Source organism: Marmota monax, unplaced genomic scaffold (assembly GCF_021218885.2).
Source record: "Marmota monax isolate L192 unplaced genomic scaffold, Marmota_monax_Labrador192_F-V1.1 WCK01_AAM20220418_F8-fsc00062, whole genome shotgun sequence".
Classification (NCBI taxonomy): Eukaryota; Metazoa; Chordata; class Mammalia; order Rodentia; family Sciuridae; genus Marmota; species Marmota monax.
Genome location: NW_026695221.1, coordinates 337,102 through 358,056, shown reverse-complemented (window position 1 = coordinate 358,056; position 20,955 = coordinate 337,102). Strand labels below are relative to the sequence as shown.

At 36.7% G+C, this 20,955-nt stretch overlaps 1 protein-coding gene across 1 annotated transcript; it reads right to left on the bottom strand.

The window, feature by feature from the left end:
• Window positions 1-12,274: 12,274 nt before the first annotated feature.
• Window positions 12,275-15,091, bottom strand: LOC124085166 (cyclin-Y). The gene has a single exon (XM_046432695.2). It carries the CDS (start codon window positions 14,987-14,989, stop codon window positions 13,964-13,966), a length of 1,026 nt encoding a protein of 341 aa, XP_046288651.1. The 5' UTR covers window positions 14,990-15,091; the 3' UTR covers window positions 12,275-13,963.
• Window positions 15,092-20,955: the final 5,864 nt, after the last annotated feature.

The following is a 20,955-nucleotide window of genomic DNA, read 5'->3' as shown; positions in this document are numbered from 1 at the left end:
ATATTAAAGTCTCTAACAAATTTTATTGTATATTTTTATTTCATTATTTTTCTCTTTGTGTACTTTATCATGCACAGATAATATATATATGTCATTCTTCTTGGAAATTTTATTGATTGATCTATCAGTTATCACATACCATTTTTAAAATATTTTTTCATATTACCACAGGTAACATATTTTGCTAAATTTTTTACTATTTCATAATAAGATTCCTCTTTCTTCTACACATATATTTTTCTTATTTTTCCCGACTCTCTCACTGAAATCTTGCCTGGGGTCTCTAAAGTTCTGTTCCCTGTCTTCAAAAAAACATTTTTAGCTTCTACCCTTTGCCTGGCCTGAAGCTAGTGCCATGGAACTTAGGTTTCTGTTATGGCAGTCCTCCAAATCTAGGTATCAAATTTTACTTCAGGTATTATTGCTGCATTACAAATTAGCTCTTAATTTCTCAACTTAAAATAATAATTTTACTTTGCTAGCAATTCTATGGCTTGGAAATGAGGAGAATTCAGCTAGATCATTATTTCATTAGCTCTCTCATGCAGCTGAAATTAAATGTCATCTGGTGCTACCACCATATGAAAACTCAGCTAGACTGGATGTATTAGATAATTCATTTACGCAGCTTACAGTTGATGGTAACTCTTGGCTGGGAGTTCAGTTTGAGCTGTTATCCAAAACACCTACATATAATCTATTCAAAATTGTGATCTTTTGGTAGTATAAGTTCTTACATGGTAGCTGGCTTCCCTCTATGCCTGCAACCTAAGAGAATTATGTAGCAGCCACATAATCTTTTATGATATCACTTTAGAAGTCATATAGGATCATCTTACCATGATTTGTTTCTCAAAACAGTCACAAGCCTACTCAAATTAAAAAAGAAAGCCCATAGGCCCTGAGTGTCTCCCAATGATAGCAGCATCAAAATATTTATAAGCATGTTTGAAAGCTCTAAGATGATAGTTGCTCCATATCACAGGTAATTGCTTACCCATACACATGAAGAGTTAATAGAAGATACTAAGAGACAGCCCAGGTCTTCTGAGTGCCCGATAACCTATATTTGGAGTAACCAAGGACAGAGTTTCAGTAACAATAATGCTGGCTCTCATGAATTAGTATGATGTGACCCTCTATACCATTGTTTACCATCATTTGATTTCAACTGGAAAGATATCTGGAGAGTTTTTCCTCCTGCAATGTTTGCTCTCCTGCCAAGAGGGAGAACAGTTTTTGCTATTCAACCCATTTCCCATGGGGCAGTTACCATTCCTTCTTCTTTTTCCTAGATGAGGGGCAGGCAAGATGATGTGCTGTGGTCCTTGCTAAAATTCTATATGACTCTCCACATGATTCCCAGTTATAGTCTACTAATGTTTGAACAACCTCTGGAGTTATTAAGTAAATATTGTTATAGTCACCATCAATTTTAGTGGAGAAAATGACAGCCTCTGAGAAGAATGAAGGAAAACCTAGTGAGGGCTTAACCTATATGTAAAACAAGAGCATGGAATCTGAATTCAGCATCATGTGAGCACTCTCCTATTCATTGAATTCTTTAGAAACCTCCTTCCAATCATTATGATTATTACAGTGTAATCATGACTTACATATCAATAAAGGCAATGTTTGTGCCCGCCTTGCAACTTTCTGAGTCTTAGAGTAAATAAAGATAGAATTACCACTTAGAAGGTATGAGAGGCTTTAAGATAAATTTAAGATAATATGTGGCAAGGAGCCCAGACAAAGGAATAAGAACATTTCAGAAAACTGTAAGGATCAGCAGAAGAAGAGCTTGTGTAAAAACTAGGGGTCTTTTGTGACCTACACTATTTTTACTCAACCTAATGGATCTGATATGTTGGCACAATTCCTAGAAAAATTGAAGTGCGCTTGACAAAGAGCCTGCAATAAATTCTACCACAACTGTAGAATTCATAAGACATGGTCTTTAACCAACAATATTTTTTCCTAGTGATATTTTGTTTGTTTTACCTTTGTAAGTCGTACCTCTGCCTTTGATCTAGGAAAGAGTCTCTTCAGGATTGCTTTCTTTTGTGAATATCTTTAGAGGAATGCATCTTCAGTGTCATGAAGTAAGTCTCTAAGTTATTTCTATATGGTAAATTTGAGGATTTCGTCCTATAGGATAGAAGCATCTGTATTGGATTTTCTTGCTTTACCAAACAATATAATCACTGAATTTTCAAAATTTCTCAGTCATTACTTTTCATTTCCTTGCTTGCTTATAATAATTTTGAAAAACAATAATAACAAGTATATAATGACCAAGATGCTTCCAAATTATGGCTGTCACAGATTCAACTAAAAAAAAAAATCCTGAGAGAGATTAAATAGCTAAAAATCAAGCAAACTGGGCCATAGATTATCAAACAGGAACATAAAATTTACAGAAACTTGACCCTGTAGAGAGTCTGAATCACCTTCACTCTTTGAGTTTCCAAGACCTCAGAATGCCACAAGTTGTTGAGTGGGCCTGAGGTAGTACTCCTAATACTATTCCCATTCTTTTAGATACATACAAACTGAAGCTTTGTCCTACCAGGGCTGCTTAAGGCTGGGGCATGAAGGAGAACTTGCTGAAGTTGTTTAAATGCCAATTGGGCCTCAGGTTCCCATTTTAGGAGATGAGTTTTTGCTATTTGAGCCTATTTTACTAGTTGATATAGGGAACAAGCTATTTCAGCATACCCTTTCATCCATAGTCTACAAAATCCTTTTATGCTGAGGAATTCTCTCAACTGTTTTAGGGTTTGGGGTATTGGGAAGGAAGAAATGAATTTAATCCAATCTTCCTCTAACTTTTGAGTTTTCCTTAGTAAATAGTAGACCTAAGGGTCTTATAGAGGTTTGACAAAGTTGGGCCTCAAAGTTAGTTCCCCCTCAGACTAGGAGACATTTTATCCCTTTCTTATGAGGAAATTGAGTAAGGATGGGTTTTCTCCTGTAAGGTTTACTTGGTTGGGGCACAGAGGAAAATGTCACCTATATATTTTATGACCTTAACTTTTGAATGAATGAATGGGTAAGTCTTGTGCCAATAGTTAACCAAATAGATTGGTCAATAAACCCTGAGGCAAAACTGTACATGTTAATTGGGTGGATTTGTAAGAGGGATCATCAAACACAAAACAAACAAAAAATATTGAGAATCTGGGTGAAAGGGTATGTTAAAAAAAGCATATTTTTCCATTCTTTCACCTTCATTCTACAGATGACTTTACCTATGAGGTGAGTGGGTGAGTGTCTTGGAGAGAGAAAATTGTTAGGTCTTGTTTTGTAATCCAATCTTCCAGTCTGCCTTTTGATTGATGAGTTTAAGCTATTGAGAGTCAAGTTTATTATTGAACTATGATTTGTATTTCCATTAATTTGGGATTATTTTTCTGAGTTTTAATTTGGTTAGTTCCCTCTTTGATTATCTATTTTTTTAGTATAGTTCCTCCCTTTGCAGGGTTTTCACTTCTATTTTATTTTTATTTTTAATTTGTTCTAATTAGTTATATATAACTGTAGAATAAACTTTGACACATTATACACTCATGGAGTATAATTTCTCATTCTTCTGGTTGTACATGATGTAAATCACAACAGTTACATAGTCATATATGTACATAGGGAAATAATGTCAGATTCATTCTACTATCTCTCTTACCCCATTCCTCCACTTCATTCTCCTCTACTTAATCCAAAGTAACTCTAATTTCCATAGCCCCCAACCCTTATTGCAAATTAGCATCCACATATCAGAAAAATATTAGACCTTTGGTTCTTTGGGATTACCTTATTTTCCTTAGTATGATATTCTCCAGCTCCATCCACTTAAATGCAAATGCCATAATTTAATTATTCCTTAAGGCTGAGTAATATTACATTATATATATATATATATATATATATATATATATATATATATATATATATAATATTTTTTATCCACTCAGCTATTTAAGGTTCCATAGTTTAGCTATTGTGAGTGAGCTGCTATAAACATTGATGCAGCTATATACAATTGATCAACAAATTATGAAAAATGTTCAGCATCTCTAGTACTTAGAGAAATGCAAATCAAAATCTCACTCTGGTCAGAATGGAAATCATCAAGAATACAAACAACAATAAATGTTGTTGAGGATGTGTGGAAAAAAGTACACTCATACATGGCTGGTGGGACTGCAAATTGATGCAACGATTATGGAAAGTGGTATGGAGATTCCTAAGAAAACTTGAAATGGAAGCATCATTTGACCCAGCTCTTCCATTCCTCATTTTATACCCAAAGGATTTAAACTCACTTTTCTTTTTCTTTTTTTTTTTCTTCTTCATGGAATATTTTGCTGAGTATGTTTGGTAGTGCAAGCTTTTTCTTGTAAATTTTTGTTGTAAATTAGTTGTAAATTCTTTTAACTTTTGTTTATCATAGAAAGTTTTTATTTCATTTTGAATTCTGGAGATTAATTTTGCTGGTATAAAATTCTTGGCATTCATTTTCATTCAGAGCTTGGTGCCTGTCATTAGAGGACCTGCTAGCTTGAGGGTTTGGATTGAAAAATCAGCTGAGATCTGAATTAGTATCCCCCTATATGTAATCTGATACTTTTCTCTTGCAGCCTTGAAAATTCTATCTTTATTCTGTATGCAAGGCATTTTCATTATAATGTGCCTTGGTGTGGGTCTGCTGTAATTTTGTACATTTGGGGGTCATGTAAGACACTTTTGTTTGATTTTCCATTTCATTTTTTAGGCTTGGGAAATTTTATGATATTATTTCATGGAAAAGATTGTACATTGGTTTGTATCCCTGCACCTTCCTCTATCCTGAAATGTCTTAAATTGGGTCTTTTCATAGTATCCCATAATTCTTGTAAGTTTCATTCATGGTTTCTTACTATCTTCTCTGTGTAGTCAATTTTATTTTCAATGTTATATATTTTGTCTTCATTGATTGAGGTTCTGTCTTCCAAGTGGTCTAGTCTGTTGGTGACACTCCCCATTAAAATTTTAATTTGGTTTACTGATTCCTTCATTTTGAGGATTACTGCTTGATTTTTTTTCAATAATCTCTCTTTATTGAAATGGCCTTTCATCTCCTGAAATTTATCTCTGATTTCACTCCTCACATCATCTTTTATGTCATGAATCAGTTTTTAAATTTTGTTTTAGTTATCAATGGTCTTTTATTTTATTTATTTATATGAGGTGCTGAGAATCAAACCCAGGGCCTCACACATGCTAGACAAGTGCTCCACTACTTAGCCACAATCCCAGCCCATAAATCAGTTTAACTATGTAAATTCTGAACTCCTTTTTTGACATTTACTCTACTGTGTTGCAGTGGATCTTGGATTGTTTGGGACACATTGTTCCTTTGTTTTTTTCATGTTGTTTGTGTGTCTTCCCATCTAGCAATGTGGACCCGAGGTAGTACAGTTTCTATCTTTTAGACTTAAAATGTCCCTGAAGGTTTCCAGTACCTCACCTTAAAGGAGGAGATCAATGTTAACTTCACCCAGTGCATCCAATATGCAGCCTTAAAGCAAATAGATTCTATTAAGACATCAGGTTCTTCTTTCCCAGGTGGTCCTGAGTGCTGAACATTGGGAGATGTTTGCAAATCATGGAAAGCTTCTCTGTACTGGGCAGATCAAGACGATGCACATATCATACCACTCATATGAACCACATAAATAAGCAGCAGTTTCTATCCTCATAACCAGTAAAGTGAATTTCAAGCCAAAATTAGTCATAAAGGACAAAGAAGAACATTTAATACTTCTTAAAGTGATTATATATCAACAAGACATAATAAATATTTATCCCCCAAACAATGGATTATTTATGTACATCAAACAAACCCTTTTCAACTTCAAGAATCACACAGACCACAACATAATAATACTGGGTGACTTTAACACACTGCTATCATTACTGGATAGATCTTCCAAACAAAATTAAACAAACAAACAAACAAACAAACAAAACTATAGAACTCAATAATAAAATCAATAAATTGACTTAACAAACATATAGAATATTTCATTCATCAACAAGTGAATTTTCTTCTCAATAGCACATTGATCTTCTCTAATATAGATCATATCTATACCACAAAGCAACTCTTAGCAAATCCAAAAAAAAAAGATACTACCTTGCATTCTGTGAGATCATAATGAAATAAAATTGGAAATCAATGATAAAATTTAAAATAGAGGCTACTCCAATAGCAGATAAAATAAGGGATGAAATTTTAAAAAAATACTTACAGGTAAAAAAGACACTGGAAGAACATATCAAAATCTTCAGACACTATGAAGGCAGTGCTAAGAGAAAAATTCATTGTGTTGAACTCATTCATTTAAAGTATAGAAAGTCAATTACTAAATGATCTAACATTATATCTCAAAGCCCTAGAAAAAGAATGAATTAACACCAAAAGCAGTAGAACACTGAAAATAATTAAAATTAGAGCTGAAATCAATAAAATTGAAACAAACAGACAAAAAATTCCAAAACTTAGACAAAACAGAAAGTTGGTTCTTTGAAAAGAATAAATAAAATTGATAAATCATTAACCATACTCATGAAGAAAAACAGAAACATTCAAATTACTATAATATGTGATGAAGAAGGAAATATCCCAACAAACATGTCTGAAACACAGAAGATAATCAGAAACTGTTTTGAAAATTTATACTCCAACAAAATAAAAAATCTTGAAGACATTGACAAATTTCTAAAGACATATGACCTACCCAAACAAAATCAAGAGGATATACACAATTTAAACAAATCAATTTCAAGCAATGAAATAGAAGATGCTAACAAAAGCCAACCAAGAAAAGGTCAGGACCAGACATTCTCAGGTGAGCTTTACAAGATATTCAAAGAAGAATTAAGACAAATGCTCCTCAAATTATTTCAAGAAAGAGAAAAGAAATGAACCCTTCCCAACTCATTCTATGAGGCCAGTATCACCCAGGTACCAAAACCAGATAAAGAGACATCAAGAAATCAAAACTTCAGACCAATATCTCTATGAATATAGATGCAAATATTCTCAGTAAAATTCTGGCAAATCACATATAAAAGCACACTATAAAGATAGTGCACCACCATCAATTCAGATTCATCCCAGGGATGCAAGGTTGGTTTAACATACAGAAATAAATTAATGGAATTTATCATATTAATAGGCTCAAAGACAAATATCATATTATCATCTCAATAGATGCAGTAAAAGCATTTGACAAGATTCAGCATCCATTTATGCTCAAAACTCTAGAAAATCTAGGGATAGGAGCATACTGCAACATTGTAAAAGCTATCTATGCTAAACTGAAGGCTGAAATCATTACAAATGGAAAAAAAAAATTAATAGCATTTCCCCTAAAAACTGGAACAAGGCAGGATGCCCTTTATTACTATTTCTATTCAACATAGTTCTGCAGAGTCTACCCAGAGCAATTAGACAGATGAAAGGAATTAAATGGATACAAATAACTCAAACTATGACTATTCACCAACACATGATTCTATATTTAAAAGATCAAAAAAAAAAAAAATCCAACCAGAAAACTTCTAGAACTAATAAATGAATTAGCAGAATGTAAAATAACACCCCTGAATCAAATGTATTTCTATACATCAATGATGAATTCAATGAAAAAGAAATTGGGAAAACTACCCCATTACCAAAAGCATTGAGAATGTAAAATTCTTAAGAATCAATCTAACAAAAGAGTGGGAAGACTTCTGCAATGGAAACTACACAACATTAAAGAAAAAAAAAATTGAAGAATACTTTAGAAGATGAGAGATATTTAATCTCTCATGTTCTTGGATAGGCAGAATTAATATTGTTAAAATAGCTGTCTGACAAAAAAACATTATACAGATTTAATCCAATAGAAAAAGCAATCATGAAATTCATTTGAAAAAAAAATATCCAGAATAAACCAAGCAATCCTTAATAAGAAAAGTGAAGCAGGAAGCATCACAATAACAGACTCTAAACTATACTACAGAGACATCAGCAAAAATTGCATGATATTGGCACCAAAACAGACAAGTAGACCAATGGTGCAGGATAGAAGACACAGAGACAAACCCATACAAATACAGTTATCTCATACTGGACAAAGGTGCCAAAAGCATTTACTGGAGAAAAGATAGCCAACAAATTGTGCTGAGAAAAGTGGAAAACCACATGTAACAAAATTAAATTAAACCTCTATCTCTCACCCTCCAGGAAACTCAACTAAACTAAAGCACTAGAACAGAGACCCTGTGCCAGATAGAAGAAAAAAGTAGGAGACACAAGTTGGACCCCAGCCTCTGGCATGGGACCACCCCTTCTAACCAGAAGACTACTGAGGGAGGGCAGGCCCAGGGCCCAGATCTCCCCACAGTGTCCTGCATGGTACCCAGGCTCACAGTAGGTCCTGGACCACCCTGCCATCAGCAGACACCCACCTCTGGAATGGAATCACCCTTTGTGACCACCAGACAACTGCTGGAGTTCAGGCCCAAACCAGATCTTCCTAACTGGCTTGCTTGGGACCTAGGTCCAGGATCCACACTGCAAGAAAGGAAGACACATAAACAACATGAAAAAATCAAGGGAGGAAAGTGCCTCCAAACAAACCAGAATATTACAATAACAGAACCCATGGACTGTGAAGTTGATGAAATGTCAGAGAAGGAGTTCAGAAGGTAAAATTAAATAATTAAAATGATCTGTGAATTAAAGAATGACCTAAATGAGCAAATACAGGAAAAATTGATCACTCCAACAAGGAGATAAGAGAGCAAATACAGGTAGCAAGAGATTACTTCAGGAAAGAGGTAAAGTCAGGAAAAAGAGTCAGAAATCCTTGAAATAAAGGATACAATAAACCAAATAAAAATCTCAATAGAAAGCATAACTAACACACTAGTTCACTTAGGAAAAAAAAAGTCAGATAATGAAGACAAAGTATGCAATCTGGAATATAAAATTGATCCCACAGTGAAGATATTAAGAAAACATGAAGAGAACATCCACGAATCATGGGACAGCATCAAAAGACCAAATCTAAGAGTTATTGGGATAGAGGAAGGCACAGATTTTCAAACCAAAGGAATGCACAATCTCTTCAATGAGATAATATCAGAAAAATTCCCAAGCATGAAGAATGAATTGGAAAGTCAAATACCAGAGGCTTACAGAAAAACAAATCACAACAGATCTACACCAAGGCACATTATAATGAAAATGCCTAGCATACAGAATAAAGATAGAATCATAAAAGCTGCAAGAGAGAGGAATCAGATCACATATAGGGGGAGATCAATTCGTATCTCAGCAACTTTTTCAACCCAGGCCCTCAAAGCCAGGAGACTGTGGAACAACATATACCAAGTTCTGAAAGAAAAATGAATTCCAACCAAGAATCTTATATCCAGCAAAACTAAGCTTTAGATTTGATGATGAAATAAAAACCTTCTACAATAAACACAAGTTAAAAGAATTTACAACTAGAAAGCTTGCATTACAGAACATCCTCAGGAAAATATTCCACGACAAGGAAATAAAAAACAAGGATGAAAATGAGCAGAGGGAAATATTACACTAAAGAAAAACCTAATCAGGGGAGAAAGCAATTCATGTTAAATACCAAAAATGAACAAAAAATGGCTGTGAATACAAATTGTGTCTCAATAATAACTCTGAATGTTAATAGCTTAAACTCACCAATCAAAAGACATAGATTAGCAGATTGGATCAAAAAAAAAAAAAGACCCCAAAATATGCTGCCTCCAAGAGACTCATTTCATAGGAAAAGACATCCACAGACTGAAGGTGAGGGGTTGGGAAAAATTATACAACTCACATGGACTGTGGAAGCAAACAGGAGTTTCCATCCTCTTGTCAATAAAGTCGACTTCAAGATAAAGTTAATCAAAAGGGATATAGAAAGACACTACATACTGCTCAAGGTAACTATACACTAATAAGACTTGACAATTTTAAATAGAGATGCTTCAAACATTGGAGCATCTATGTTCATCAAACAAACTCTTCTCAGGTTCAAGAATCAAATAGACCACAACACAATAATTTTGGGAATATTTAACAGCTCTTTCAACAGTTGATTGACCTTCCAAACAAAAGTTGAACAAAGGAACTATAGAACTCAATAATACAATCAGTGATTTAGACTTAACTGGCATATATATAATATTCCATCCTTCAACAAGCAAGTACACTTTCTTCTCAGCAGCACATGGTTCCTTCTATAAAATACACCATATCCTTCTATAAAATACACCATATGCAACTCTTAGCAAATATAAAAAAGTAGACATACTACCTGCATTCTATTAGATCATAATGGAATAAAATTAGAAATCAATGATAAAAGAAGAAATAAAAGCTACTCCAACACCTGGAGACTAAATAATATGCTATTGAATGAACAATGTGTTGCAGAAGACATCAAGGAGGAGATTAAAAGAAAAAAAAACTTAGAGGTGAATGAGAATGCAGACACAACATATTAAAATCTCTGGGACACTATGGAGGGAGTTCTAAGAGAAAAGTTCATTGCATGGAGTTCATTCTTTAAAAGAAGAAAAAGTCAACACATAAATGACTCAACATTACATCTCAAAGCCCCAGAAAAGAAAAACAAATCAGCACCAAAAGCAGTAGAAGACAGGAAATAATTTTAAAAACAGCTGAAATCAAATCAATGAAATTGAAACAAAAGAAACAATTGAAAAAAAAATTGACAGAACAAAAATTTGGTTATTTGAAAAAATAAATAAAATTGACAGACCCTTAGCCATGTTAACAAAGAAAAGGAGAGATACAACTCAAATTATGAATATCTGTGATGAAAAAAGAAATATTTTAATAGACATTACAGAAACACAGAAAATAATTACAAATTATTTTGAAAACTTGTACTATTCCAATATAATAGAAAATATCAAAGGCATCAAAAAATTTCTAGAGTCATATGATTTGCCCAAATTGAATCAGGATGAGATTCACGATTTAAGCAGATCAATTTCAAGCAACAAAATAGAAAACGTCACCAGAAACCTACCAACCAAAAAAAGCCCAGGACTGGATGGATACACAGCCGACTTTTACAAGACCTTTTAAAAAAAACTAACACCAATACTCTTCAATTTATTTCAGGAAATAGAAAAAGAGGGACCACTTCCAAACTCATTCTATGAAGCCAGTATCACCCTGATTCCAAAACCAGGCAAAGACATATCAAACAACAACAACAACAACAACAAAAACAACTCCAGACATATATCTCTAATGAAAATAGATACAAAAATTCTCAATAAAATCCTGGCAAATCAAATACAAAAACACATCAAAAAGATTATGCACCACAATCAAGTGGGTTTCAGACCAGTGATGCAAGGGTGGTTCAACAGACAGGAATCAATAAATGTAATACATCACATCAATAGACTTAAAGATAAGAATTATATGATCATCAAAACATATGCAGAAAAAGCATTTGAAAAAATACAGCACACCTTCATGTTCAGAACACTAGAAAAATTTAGGATAACAAGAACTTATCTCAGCATTATAAAGGCTATCTATGCTAAGTCCCAGGCCAACATCATTTTAAATGAAGAAAAATTGAAGGCATTCTCTCTAAAATCTGGAACAACACAGGAATGCCCTCTTTCTTTTTTTTTTTTTTTTAAAGTAGTTTAATAAACTCCACAAAATTATAGTAGATGCATTGAAATATTTACATAGTTCAATTTTCAAATCTCTCATTCAAATAAAAGGGATAAAAATAAGATTTCTGCTATAAAGTCAGCAGAACCTCTTTCCTGAAATGGATCAGTAAAATAAGATATTTTACATGAGAGGAACAAATTTATGTCTAAGAGGTATTCATATTCAGCTAAGAAAATATGTCCCTTTTGAAGCTATATAGAGATTAGGGAATATAAAACGACACTTTCTACATTTTTAGACTTCTGTTTAAAGTTCTAAATTCAACTCTTACTTGAAGAGAGAAGGTGATTTTGGTACTCATTCAGAATAAGTCAACACAATTACATGGGAAGGTATTTAACTCTTCATTTTCTGCTTGTCTGAAAGTTCAGTCCAGGAAGAACCTGATCATTATTCTGGCCTGAACAATTATGATCATACATAACACATACTCCATTGAAACCTGACTAGCACTTTGGCTGGGTGTTCTTGACTTTCTGAGTCCCCTCCATTTCCAAACTTGTTTCATTAAGAGTAGACATGTTGGAGATTGGGGGTACAATTTTAAGGTTCTTAAGACTAACGTAAGAGTCCAAAGTTTTCCAAGCTCACATAGAAGGGAGGTGAAACAGACCAACTGCTGCCATTTGCCTCAGAGACTTGAAAAAGGAAAAAGCTCAGAAACCTCAGTCACTGTTACCTAATAAAATAAGCAAAATCCAAAGTGTAAATGACTCAGATTCTCAGGCTTCATATCAAATTTACTATTTGATACTCTATCTTTAACCTTTTTACTTTATTTGATATAAAAGATTCTTATCTAGCCCATAAGGAAATCAGGGATAGTCAGAAAATGACAAAGTTCGGTCATAATTAATGAAGCATAAGCCTTCACAGTTTGAATTTTGTATAACTTCTCTAAGCACCCACAATGAAAATGCAAGTTGAGTTGTTTTATTCATCATTCTGTGAAAAATACCTCAGTAAATAGTAACATTTTCCCTTCGATGGTCCGCCCACTGGAATACCCCACCCACCCCATTTTTTTTAATTTTAGATTTTTAAAAAATTTTATACAAATAGACTAACTTTGATTTAAAGTAAACATATAAAAATTGAGAATAATATTGCTTGCAACAATGGACATGGAAGTAGAAGAATGAACTAGGCAGGGAGTACAAAGAAATGGCTCCTACACAATGACTTGGGCAAACAATGAGCTCCCTGGGAAAGTTCTCAACCAGAGGATGCCCTTGGCTGCACATTGTTTCCTTTAGTCCACAAAGTCTGACTGATTTTTGTAACTAAAACTTCCGGCCAGAGGGGGAAAAACAGCAACTGCAAGATAATTGGAAGGCACAAGCACCCATATGATCTAAAATTTTCTTGGGGTGAGGGGTAAAAAGGGCAAGGGATACTTTTGGTTCAGCACTACAGTCAAGTTAACTTTGCCATGGTTGAAGAAAAACTGTATAAAATCAAGATGTACAGAAATATAATGAGCACAGCCCACTTGTGAGGAAGAAAGCTCAGAAGACAGCTCGCAGAGTAGTGCAGAGAGAAACAAACTGGTACTATTTATTTGGATGTCTGTGCCATGGTGGGTACAAACTATATTCTCTGCTCTATGGGACCAAAATGAAAACGGAATAAAAACAAACGAATGAAAATCCCCCAAATCCCAAAAAGCAGCAAGAAGGAATGCAAGAAGTCTTACACAACATACTGATCCAAATGGGGGTGATAAACGTGGCACTCCCGTCTTTAATGCTATCTACTGTGTGGTTTTTTGTTGTTGTTTTTTTTTTTTTTTTGTCATATTCATCTACTGACCAGATGGGGGACTTAAGAAATGGTCAAGGCGTTCAACCATTTTCCCTGCCTCCACACGACTTCCCTTTCCCTTTATTTCCTCCTCCAGGATTAGAGTCTGTTTCCTCCACGAAGGAAGTGCTGTTGATGATGGGGAAAGGCATGAAACAGGATTTCCACAATACTGATCTTGCTTCCTCAAAGCCTTGCTGCGTGCAGTTCACGCAGCGTGGAGGAGGTCATAAAGGCAGCCTGATGGAGCTGTGAGTTAAAAAAGAAAAGGAAAGGGAAAAACAAAAACAAAACCACCCCAAGTTCGTTTTTTCTCAAACTAAAGGAGAAACTGAGGGATGGTGCGGCCTCCAGTGGGGACATCCATGGTTAGGAGATGATGGCTGGGGACCACCTCGCCAGATTCAGATTGTCAGCACTTGCTGACCGCTTCCTCGTGGATCTTCTCAGGTCCTTGTACTTGTCCTCGCAGAGGCGAGAAATAGCCTCAAGCTTGTGGGCCCTTTCCCTGCTCAGTGGCTCCAAAGGAAAGCTCAGGTTATTTGCTTCTGCCAAAGAACGAAGATCAAAATAATACTTGGCGTATACACTGGAAGGGACGTTGATGTTGAACTGGAGCAATTCAAGAAACTGTCGCTCTAGCTCATTCATGTCCTCCACCGTGATGTCTTTCAGGATCTGGCAGTAATCCACATTCCACACGGCCTGGTCATCCCACACCTTGGAGGCCAGAAGGATCGCCCCTAGAACAATTCGCTTCCAGTTGGCCGGACAGATATCTATTTCTGCATACGTTAAAAGTCTTTCAAGGTATACCAGGGTGACAATGGCACATTCGGCCGTCAGCTGAGCAGCACTAAACAGTGTTCGAACAAACCGGTATATCTGTTTCTGCTCTGGGTTATGTTTGTCATAATCTGGTGGCACTTCGGATTTCGAAAGAGGATGAAGGTTTTCATCAAAAATATCTAAGAGCATCCTTCCATCTGGGTCCCTGTTTTTGATGTGGTAATATATTGCAAGAGCTACACATTTAATTGTATACTTGAGGTTTGGTTGACTGACTGTGCTATCATCTAGGAAAATAGTAGAGCAGGAACTGTATTTCCTTGTAATTTGTCCAGGAGGATGATGGTTAATGAAGAGACTCTTGCGTTTTTCTCTCACGTCTGTCTGAGATTTACTGAGGAATATTGTGCTGGCCCGAGGATGATCTGAAGGATTGAATTCCATGTTCAAATCGTCGATGTTCTCCCGGTCGCTGATGTGCTGCAGGTTGCAGCCCGTGTCCTCACGGCTCAGGTCCGTGTCGGGCCGATAGGACTCCAGCCGGGAGTGGGCATTCCTCCGGAGCTTGGGGCTGGACGACACGCAGCACGAGGTAGTGTTCCCCATCTTCGGCTGCCCCCCGATTCCTGCTGCTTTCGCCTTCTTCCCGGTCCCCCGTGCGGGGCGCGGGGGCGTGGAGGGAGGCCCGCCCGCCGCCGCTGCAGGAGGGGGCGGAAGCCGCGGCCGGCCGCCGGGTTAGCAGCGGCGGCGGCGGCGGGGCCTCGCCATGGGCGGCGGCGACGAGTGGGCGGCGGCGGCGGCGACGAGCGGGCGGCGGCACCGGCTCTCCTCGGCCTCCGTGCGCGCCCGCGAGCCCGGCCGGCCTGTCGGAATGCCCTCTTTCACAATTTCTATTTAACATAGTTCTTGAAACACTGGCCAGAGCAATTAGACAGATGAAAGAAATTAAAGGGATATACTTAGAAAAAAAAAAAAAGAACTCAAATTAACACTATTTGCTAATGATATAATTCTATACCTAGAAGACATAAAAATTCCACCAGCAAACTTCTAGAACTAGTAAATGAATTCAGCAAAGTAGCAGGATATAAAATCAACACCCATAATTCAAAGACATTTCTGTACATTAGTGAAAAATCCTCAGAAATGGCAGCGAGGAAAACTACCCCAATTACAATAGCCTGGGAGGGGGAAAAAAAAAAAGAAAGAGAGAATTGGGAATCAACTTAACAGAAGAGGTGAAAGATCTATACAATGAAAACTACAGAACCCTAAAGAAATAAATCAAAGAAGACCTTAGAAGATGGAAAGATCTACCTTGATCTTAAATAGGAAGAATTAATATTATCTAAATGACCATACTTCTAAAAGCACTATATAGATTTAATGCAATTCCAATCAAAATTCCAATGGCATTCTCATAGAAATAGAAAAGCAATTATGAAATTCACCTGGAAAAATAAGAGACCCAGAATAGCTAAAGCTATTATTAAATCCTTAGCAGAAAGAGTGAAGTAGCTGGCATCACTATACTAGACCTTAAACTGTACAAAAACAAAAACAGCATCATATTGGCACCAAAACAAACTGGTAAACCAATGGTACAGAATAGAGGACACACAGACTAACCCACAAAATTACAATTATCTTATACTAGACAAAAGTGCCCAAAACGTGCATTGGAGAAAAGATAGACTCTTCAACAAATGGTGCTGGGAAAACTGGAAATCCATATGCAACAAACTGAAATTAAACCCATTTGTCTCACCATGCACAAAAACTCAACTCAAAATGGATCAAGAACCTAGGAATAAAATCAGAGGCTCTGAGAAAAAAAGTAGGCCCTAATCTTCATCATGTGGGATTAGCCCCCAACTTCCTTAACAAGACTCCCAAAGCACAAGAATTAAAATCAAGAATCAATAAATGGGATGGATTCAAATTAAAAAGTTTCTTCTCAGAAAAAAAAATCTGTGAGGTAAATAGAAAGCCTACATATTAGGAGCAAATTTTTACCCCTCACACATCATATAGAGCACTAATCTCTAGTGTATATAAAGAACTCAAAAAGCTAAACACCAAAACAAACAAACAACAACAACAACAACAACAAAAAACTAATCAATAAATGGGCATGGACCTGAACTGAACAGAGATATACAATCATTCAAAAAAATACATTTAAAAATGTTCATCATTGCTAGCAATTATAGAAATGCAAATCAAAACTACACTAAGATTTCATTTCACTCCAATCAGAATGGCAGCTATTATGATTATAAACAACAATAAGTGTTGGTGAGAATGTGGGGGAAAAGGTATACTCATACACTGCTGGTGGGACTGAAAATTGGTACAGCCAACATGGAAAGTAGTATGGAGATTCTTTGGAAAATTGGGAATGGACCTCCATTTTACCCAGCTATCCCTCTCCTCAGTCTATACTCGAAGTACTTAAAATCAGCATAATAAAAGGACACAGCTACACCAATATTTATAGCAGCACAATTTACAATAGCTAAATTGTAGAACCAATCAAGATGCCCTTCAGTAGATGAATGGATAAAAAAAAGTGGTATGTATACACAATGGAATATTACTCAGAAAAAAAAAAAAAGAGAGAGAGAATAAAGTCATGGAATTTGCAGGTAAATGTATGAAGTTGGAGGAGATAATGCTAAGTGAAGTTAGCCAATCCCCCCGAAAGACAAATGTCAAATGTTTTCTCTGATATAAGGAGACTGATTCAAAGTGGGGTACAGAGGGGGAGCATGGGAGAAATAGAGAAAATGTAGATAGGGCAGAGGGATGGGAGGGTAAGGAGGCAGCATGGGGTTAGAAATGATGGTGAAATGTGATGGTCATCATTATCCAGAGTAAATGTATTAAGAAACAAATTGGTGTGAATATACTTTGTATACAACCAGAGATATGAAAAATTGTGTTCTATATGTCTAATATGAATTGTAATACATTCTTCTGTCATATATAAAATTAAAAAAAAAAAAATTAAAAAAAAGAAAAAGAAAAAGTAGGCCCAAATAATCACCATGTTGGCTTAGGAATTGACTTTCTTAATAAGACTCCTAATGCACAAGAAGTAAAATCAAGAATCCAAGGATGGATTCATACTAAAAATCCTCTTCTCAGGAAAGAAAAGAATCAACAATGTGAAAAAGAGAGCCTATAGAATGGAAGAATATCTTTAACACATGCACCTTAGGTAAAGCATAAATTTCTAAGATACATAAAAACTGAACACCAAAAACACAAATAAACCAATTAATAAGTGGACTCAGGAACTGAACAGATACTTCACAGCAGAAATACATTTATAACAAATATATGAAAAAAATGTTCAACATCTCTAGTAATTAGAAAAATGCAAAACAAACCTACTCTAAGATTCCATGTCACTCCAGTCAGAATGGCCTTTATCAAGAAATGCAACAATGTACGTTGGCAAAAATATGAGGAAAAATATGCACTCATACATTTCAGGTGGGAGTGCAAATTGGTACAATGGAAATTGGTATTATGGAAAACAGTATTAAGATTCCTCTGAGAGAGAGTCTGGAAGATGGCGGTAAAGGGAGTGCATCACCCCCATGTACCGCGTCACTGTGCGGGAGAATGACGAGTTAGAACGGCTAAAATCTATCTTGTTAGGAATTTCCAGCAAAATTGGGGTGCTCCAAAACCTAGAGGAAGGATTTCCATTGCACGAGGATCAGCTACGGGGGCTCAAACGTGAGCGATTTGTCCGCATGGAGGGTCACGCTGCTTATTCAGCAAATCGCCCCGCAGCTAGAGTCTGCTGCGCGCGCTGGGAAACGACGAGATAGTAATGCAAAAATACAGCGCTGCGGATTCTGCGGGCTCCTGCCAGCTGTGCAATCACTGTGCTCAGTGCTGAATTCTGGGTTTGAGACGGGGGAAGGAAGTGGTCCAATTCGGTTCTCCACACCGGTCAGACCACAGAGGAAGCCAGCGGCCACCATCTTGGAGAGCTGACATCACCATCCCTGTTTTTGACTGATTACAGCTCATTCAGCTATAGAACAGGTAATTTCAGGCTGCCATTCGCCTGCGTATCGCAGATAAATTACTCAGGCTCAGTGCTAAAGAACCCGAGGAAACTGCTTCTTGGAGCCTGCTCCTATCAGAACATACACCGAGCCCAGAGCGGACGAATTCCACCTCGCGGAACTGCTCTGGCCCAGGGCTAAAGAACCCGAGGAAACTGCTTCTCGGTCCGGGTCCTGCTGAGTACTGTGGAGGTAAATACCAACCGAGCCTTCATAGGCAGTGGCAACAGGATTGAGACAGGGCTTGTGAGGGCCGGTCAGGACTCACTCATTGCTTTGGTCACCCGGCAAAGGGAACGAAATGCTGCCATTCGCATGGGATACCAAGATGGCAGAGATCTGATGTCATCAGAAAGCGGCGGAGGAGAGAACTTCATCGATACCAGCGGTGACAGAAACAGTTGGTCTCCTGGAAAAGAAAGTGAGTCACAAACACCTGAGTCTCTCTCACTTTGTCATCAAGCCAGAGGGGCAGAGCAGAGCCGCTGTACATGCCCAGAACAGGCCCAGCAACCCGCCGGTGTGGTAGACATGTCACCCCAATTGGAGTAAGGGCAGAGCAGAGCCGCCGCCCGCGCCTGCAAGGTAGGAAGACCTGCAACCATGGGCAGAACAGGCCCAGCGGCCCGTCAGCGTGGTACACAGATCGCCCCAATTGGAGGAGGAGCACAGCCGCTGCCCACCCCTGCAAGGGAGAATTTTCAACTATACAAGAGCAATATAAATATATAGGGGGAAAATTTCAAAAACACAACAGTTTCAACAAGCAGAAAGAAACATGACCAGTATGAAAAGACAAGGAAAGAAAGGACCACAAGCAATGCAGGTCAACCCAACTTTAGAAGAGGTAATAGCTGCAGCAGATGGAATGTCAGATAAAGAATTCAGGATATACATGCTTCAGATGATCTGGAGTCTCAAGGAAGACATTAGACAGCAAAATCAGACAATGAAAGATCACTTCAACAATGAATTACATAAACAAATCCAAGAAGCAAAAGATCAACTATACAGGGAGATAGAGGTTATAAAAAACAAACAGAAATCCTAGAAATGCAGGAAGCAATAAACCAACTTAAAAACTCAATTGAGAATACTACCAGCAGAGTAGAACACTTAGAAGATAGAACATCAGACAATGAAGACAAAGTATTTCAACTTGAAAAGAACATAGACACCTCAGCAAGACTGTTAAGAAACCATGAGCAGAACATCCAAGAAATATGGGATAACATAAAGAGACCAAACTTAAGAGTCATTGGGATACAGGAAGGTATAGAGGTCCAAACCAAATGAATGAGCAATCTATTATTTCAAACACTGAAAGAAAAAGGGTTCCAACCAAGAATTGTTTATCCAGAGAAATTAAGCTTCAGGATGGAAGATGAAATTAAAACCTTCCACGATAAACAAAAGTTTAAAGAATTTGCAGCTAGAAAACCATCTCTTCAAAACATCCTCGGCAAAACATTACAGGAAGAGGAAATGGAAAATAACAATGCAAACCAACAGTGGGAGGTAGGACAGTAAAGGGGGGGAAATAATCAAAGAGGAAAACAAACCATGTTTGGTAACATAAATAAACAAATATGGCTGGAAGAACAACCCATATCTTAATAATAACCCTAAATGTTAATGGCTTAAACTCACCAATTAAGAGACATAGGCTAGTAGAATGGATCACAAAACAAGACCCAACAATATGCTGCCTACAGGAGACGCATATGATAGGAAAGGACATACATAGACTGAAGGTGAAAGGTTCGGAAAAATCATATCACTCATATGGACTTCAGAAACAAGCAGGAGTGTCCATACTCATATCAAATAAAATAGATTTCAAGCCAAAGTTAATCAAAAGGGATAAAGAGGGACACTACATACTGCTCAAGGGAACCATACACCAACAAGACATAACAATCATAAATATATATATGCCCCAAACAATGGTGCAGCTATGTTCATCAAACAAACTCTTCTCAAGTTCAAGAGTCTAATAGACCACCATACAATAATCATGGGAGACATCAACACACCTCTCTCACCACTGGACAGATCTTCCAAACAAAAGTTGAATAAGGAAACTATAGAACTCAATAACACAATTAATAACTTAGACTTAATTGACATATATAGAATATACCACTCAACATCAAGCAGTTACACTTTTTTCTCAGCAGCACATGGATCCTTCTCAAATATAGATCATATATTATGTCACAGGGCAACTCTTAGACAATATAAAGGAGTAGAGATAATACCATGCATCTTATCTGATTATAATGGAATGAAACTGAAAATCAACGATAAAAGAAGGAATGAAAAATCATGCATCACTTGGAGAATAAACAATAGGTTACTGAATGATCAATGGGTTATAGAAGACATCAAGGAGGAAATTAAAAAATTCTTAGAGATAAATGAATACACAGACACAACATATCGGAATCTATGGGACACATTGAAAGCTGTTCTAAGAGGAAA

What these genes read in the sequence shown, in the direction of transcription:
- LOC124085166 (XM_046432695.2), bottom strand. Translation starts at nt 14,989, where the DNA reads ATGGGGAACACTACCTCGTGCTGCGTGTCGTCCAGCCCCAAGCTCCGG.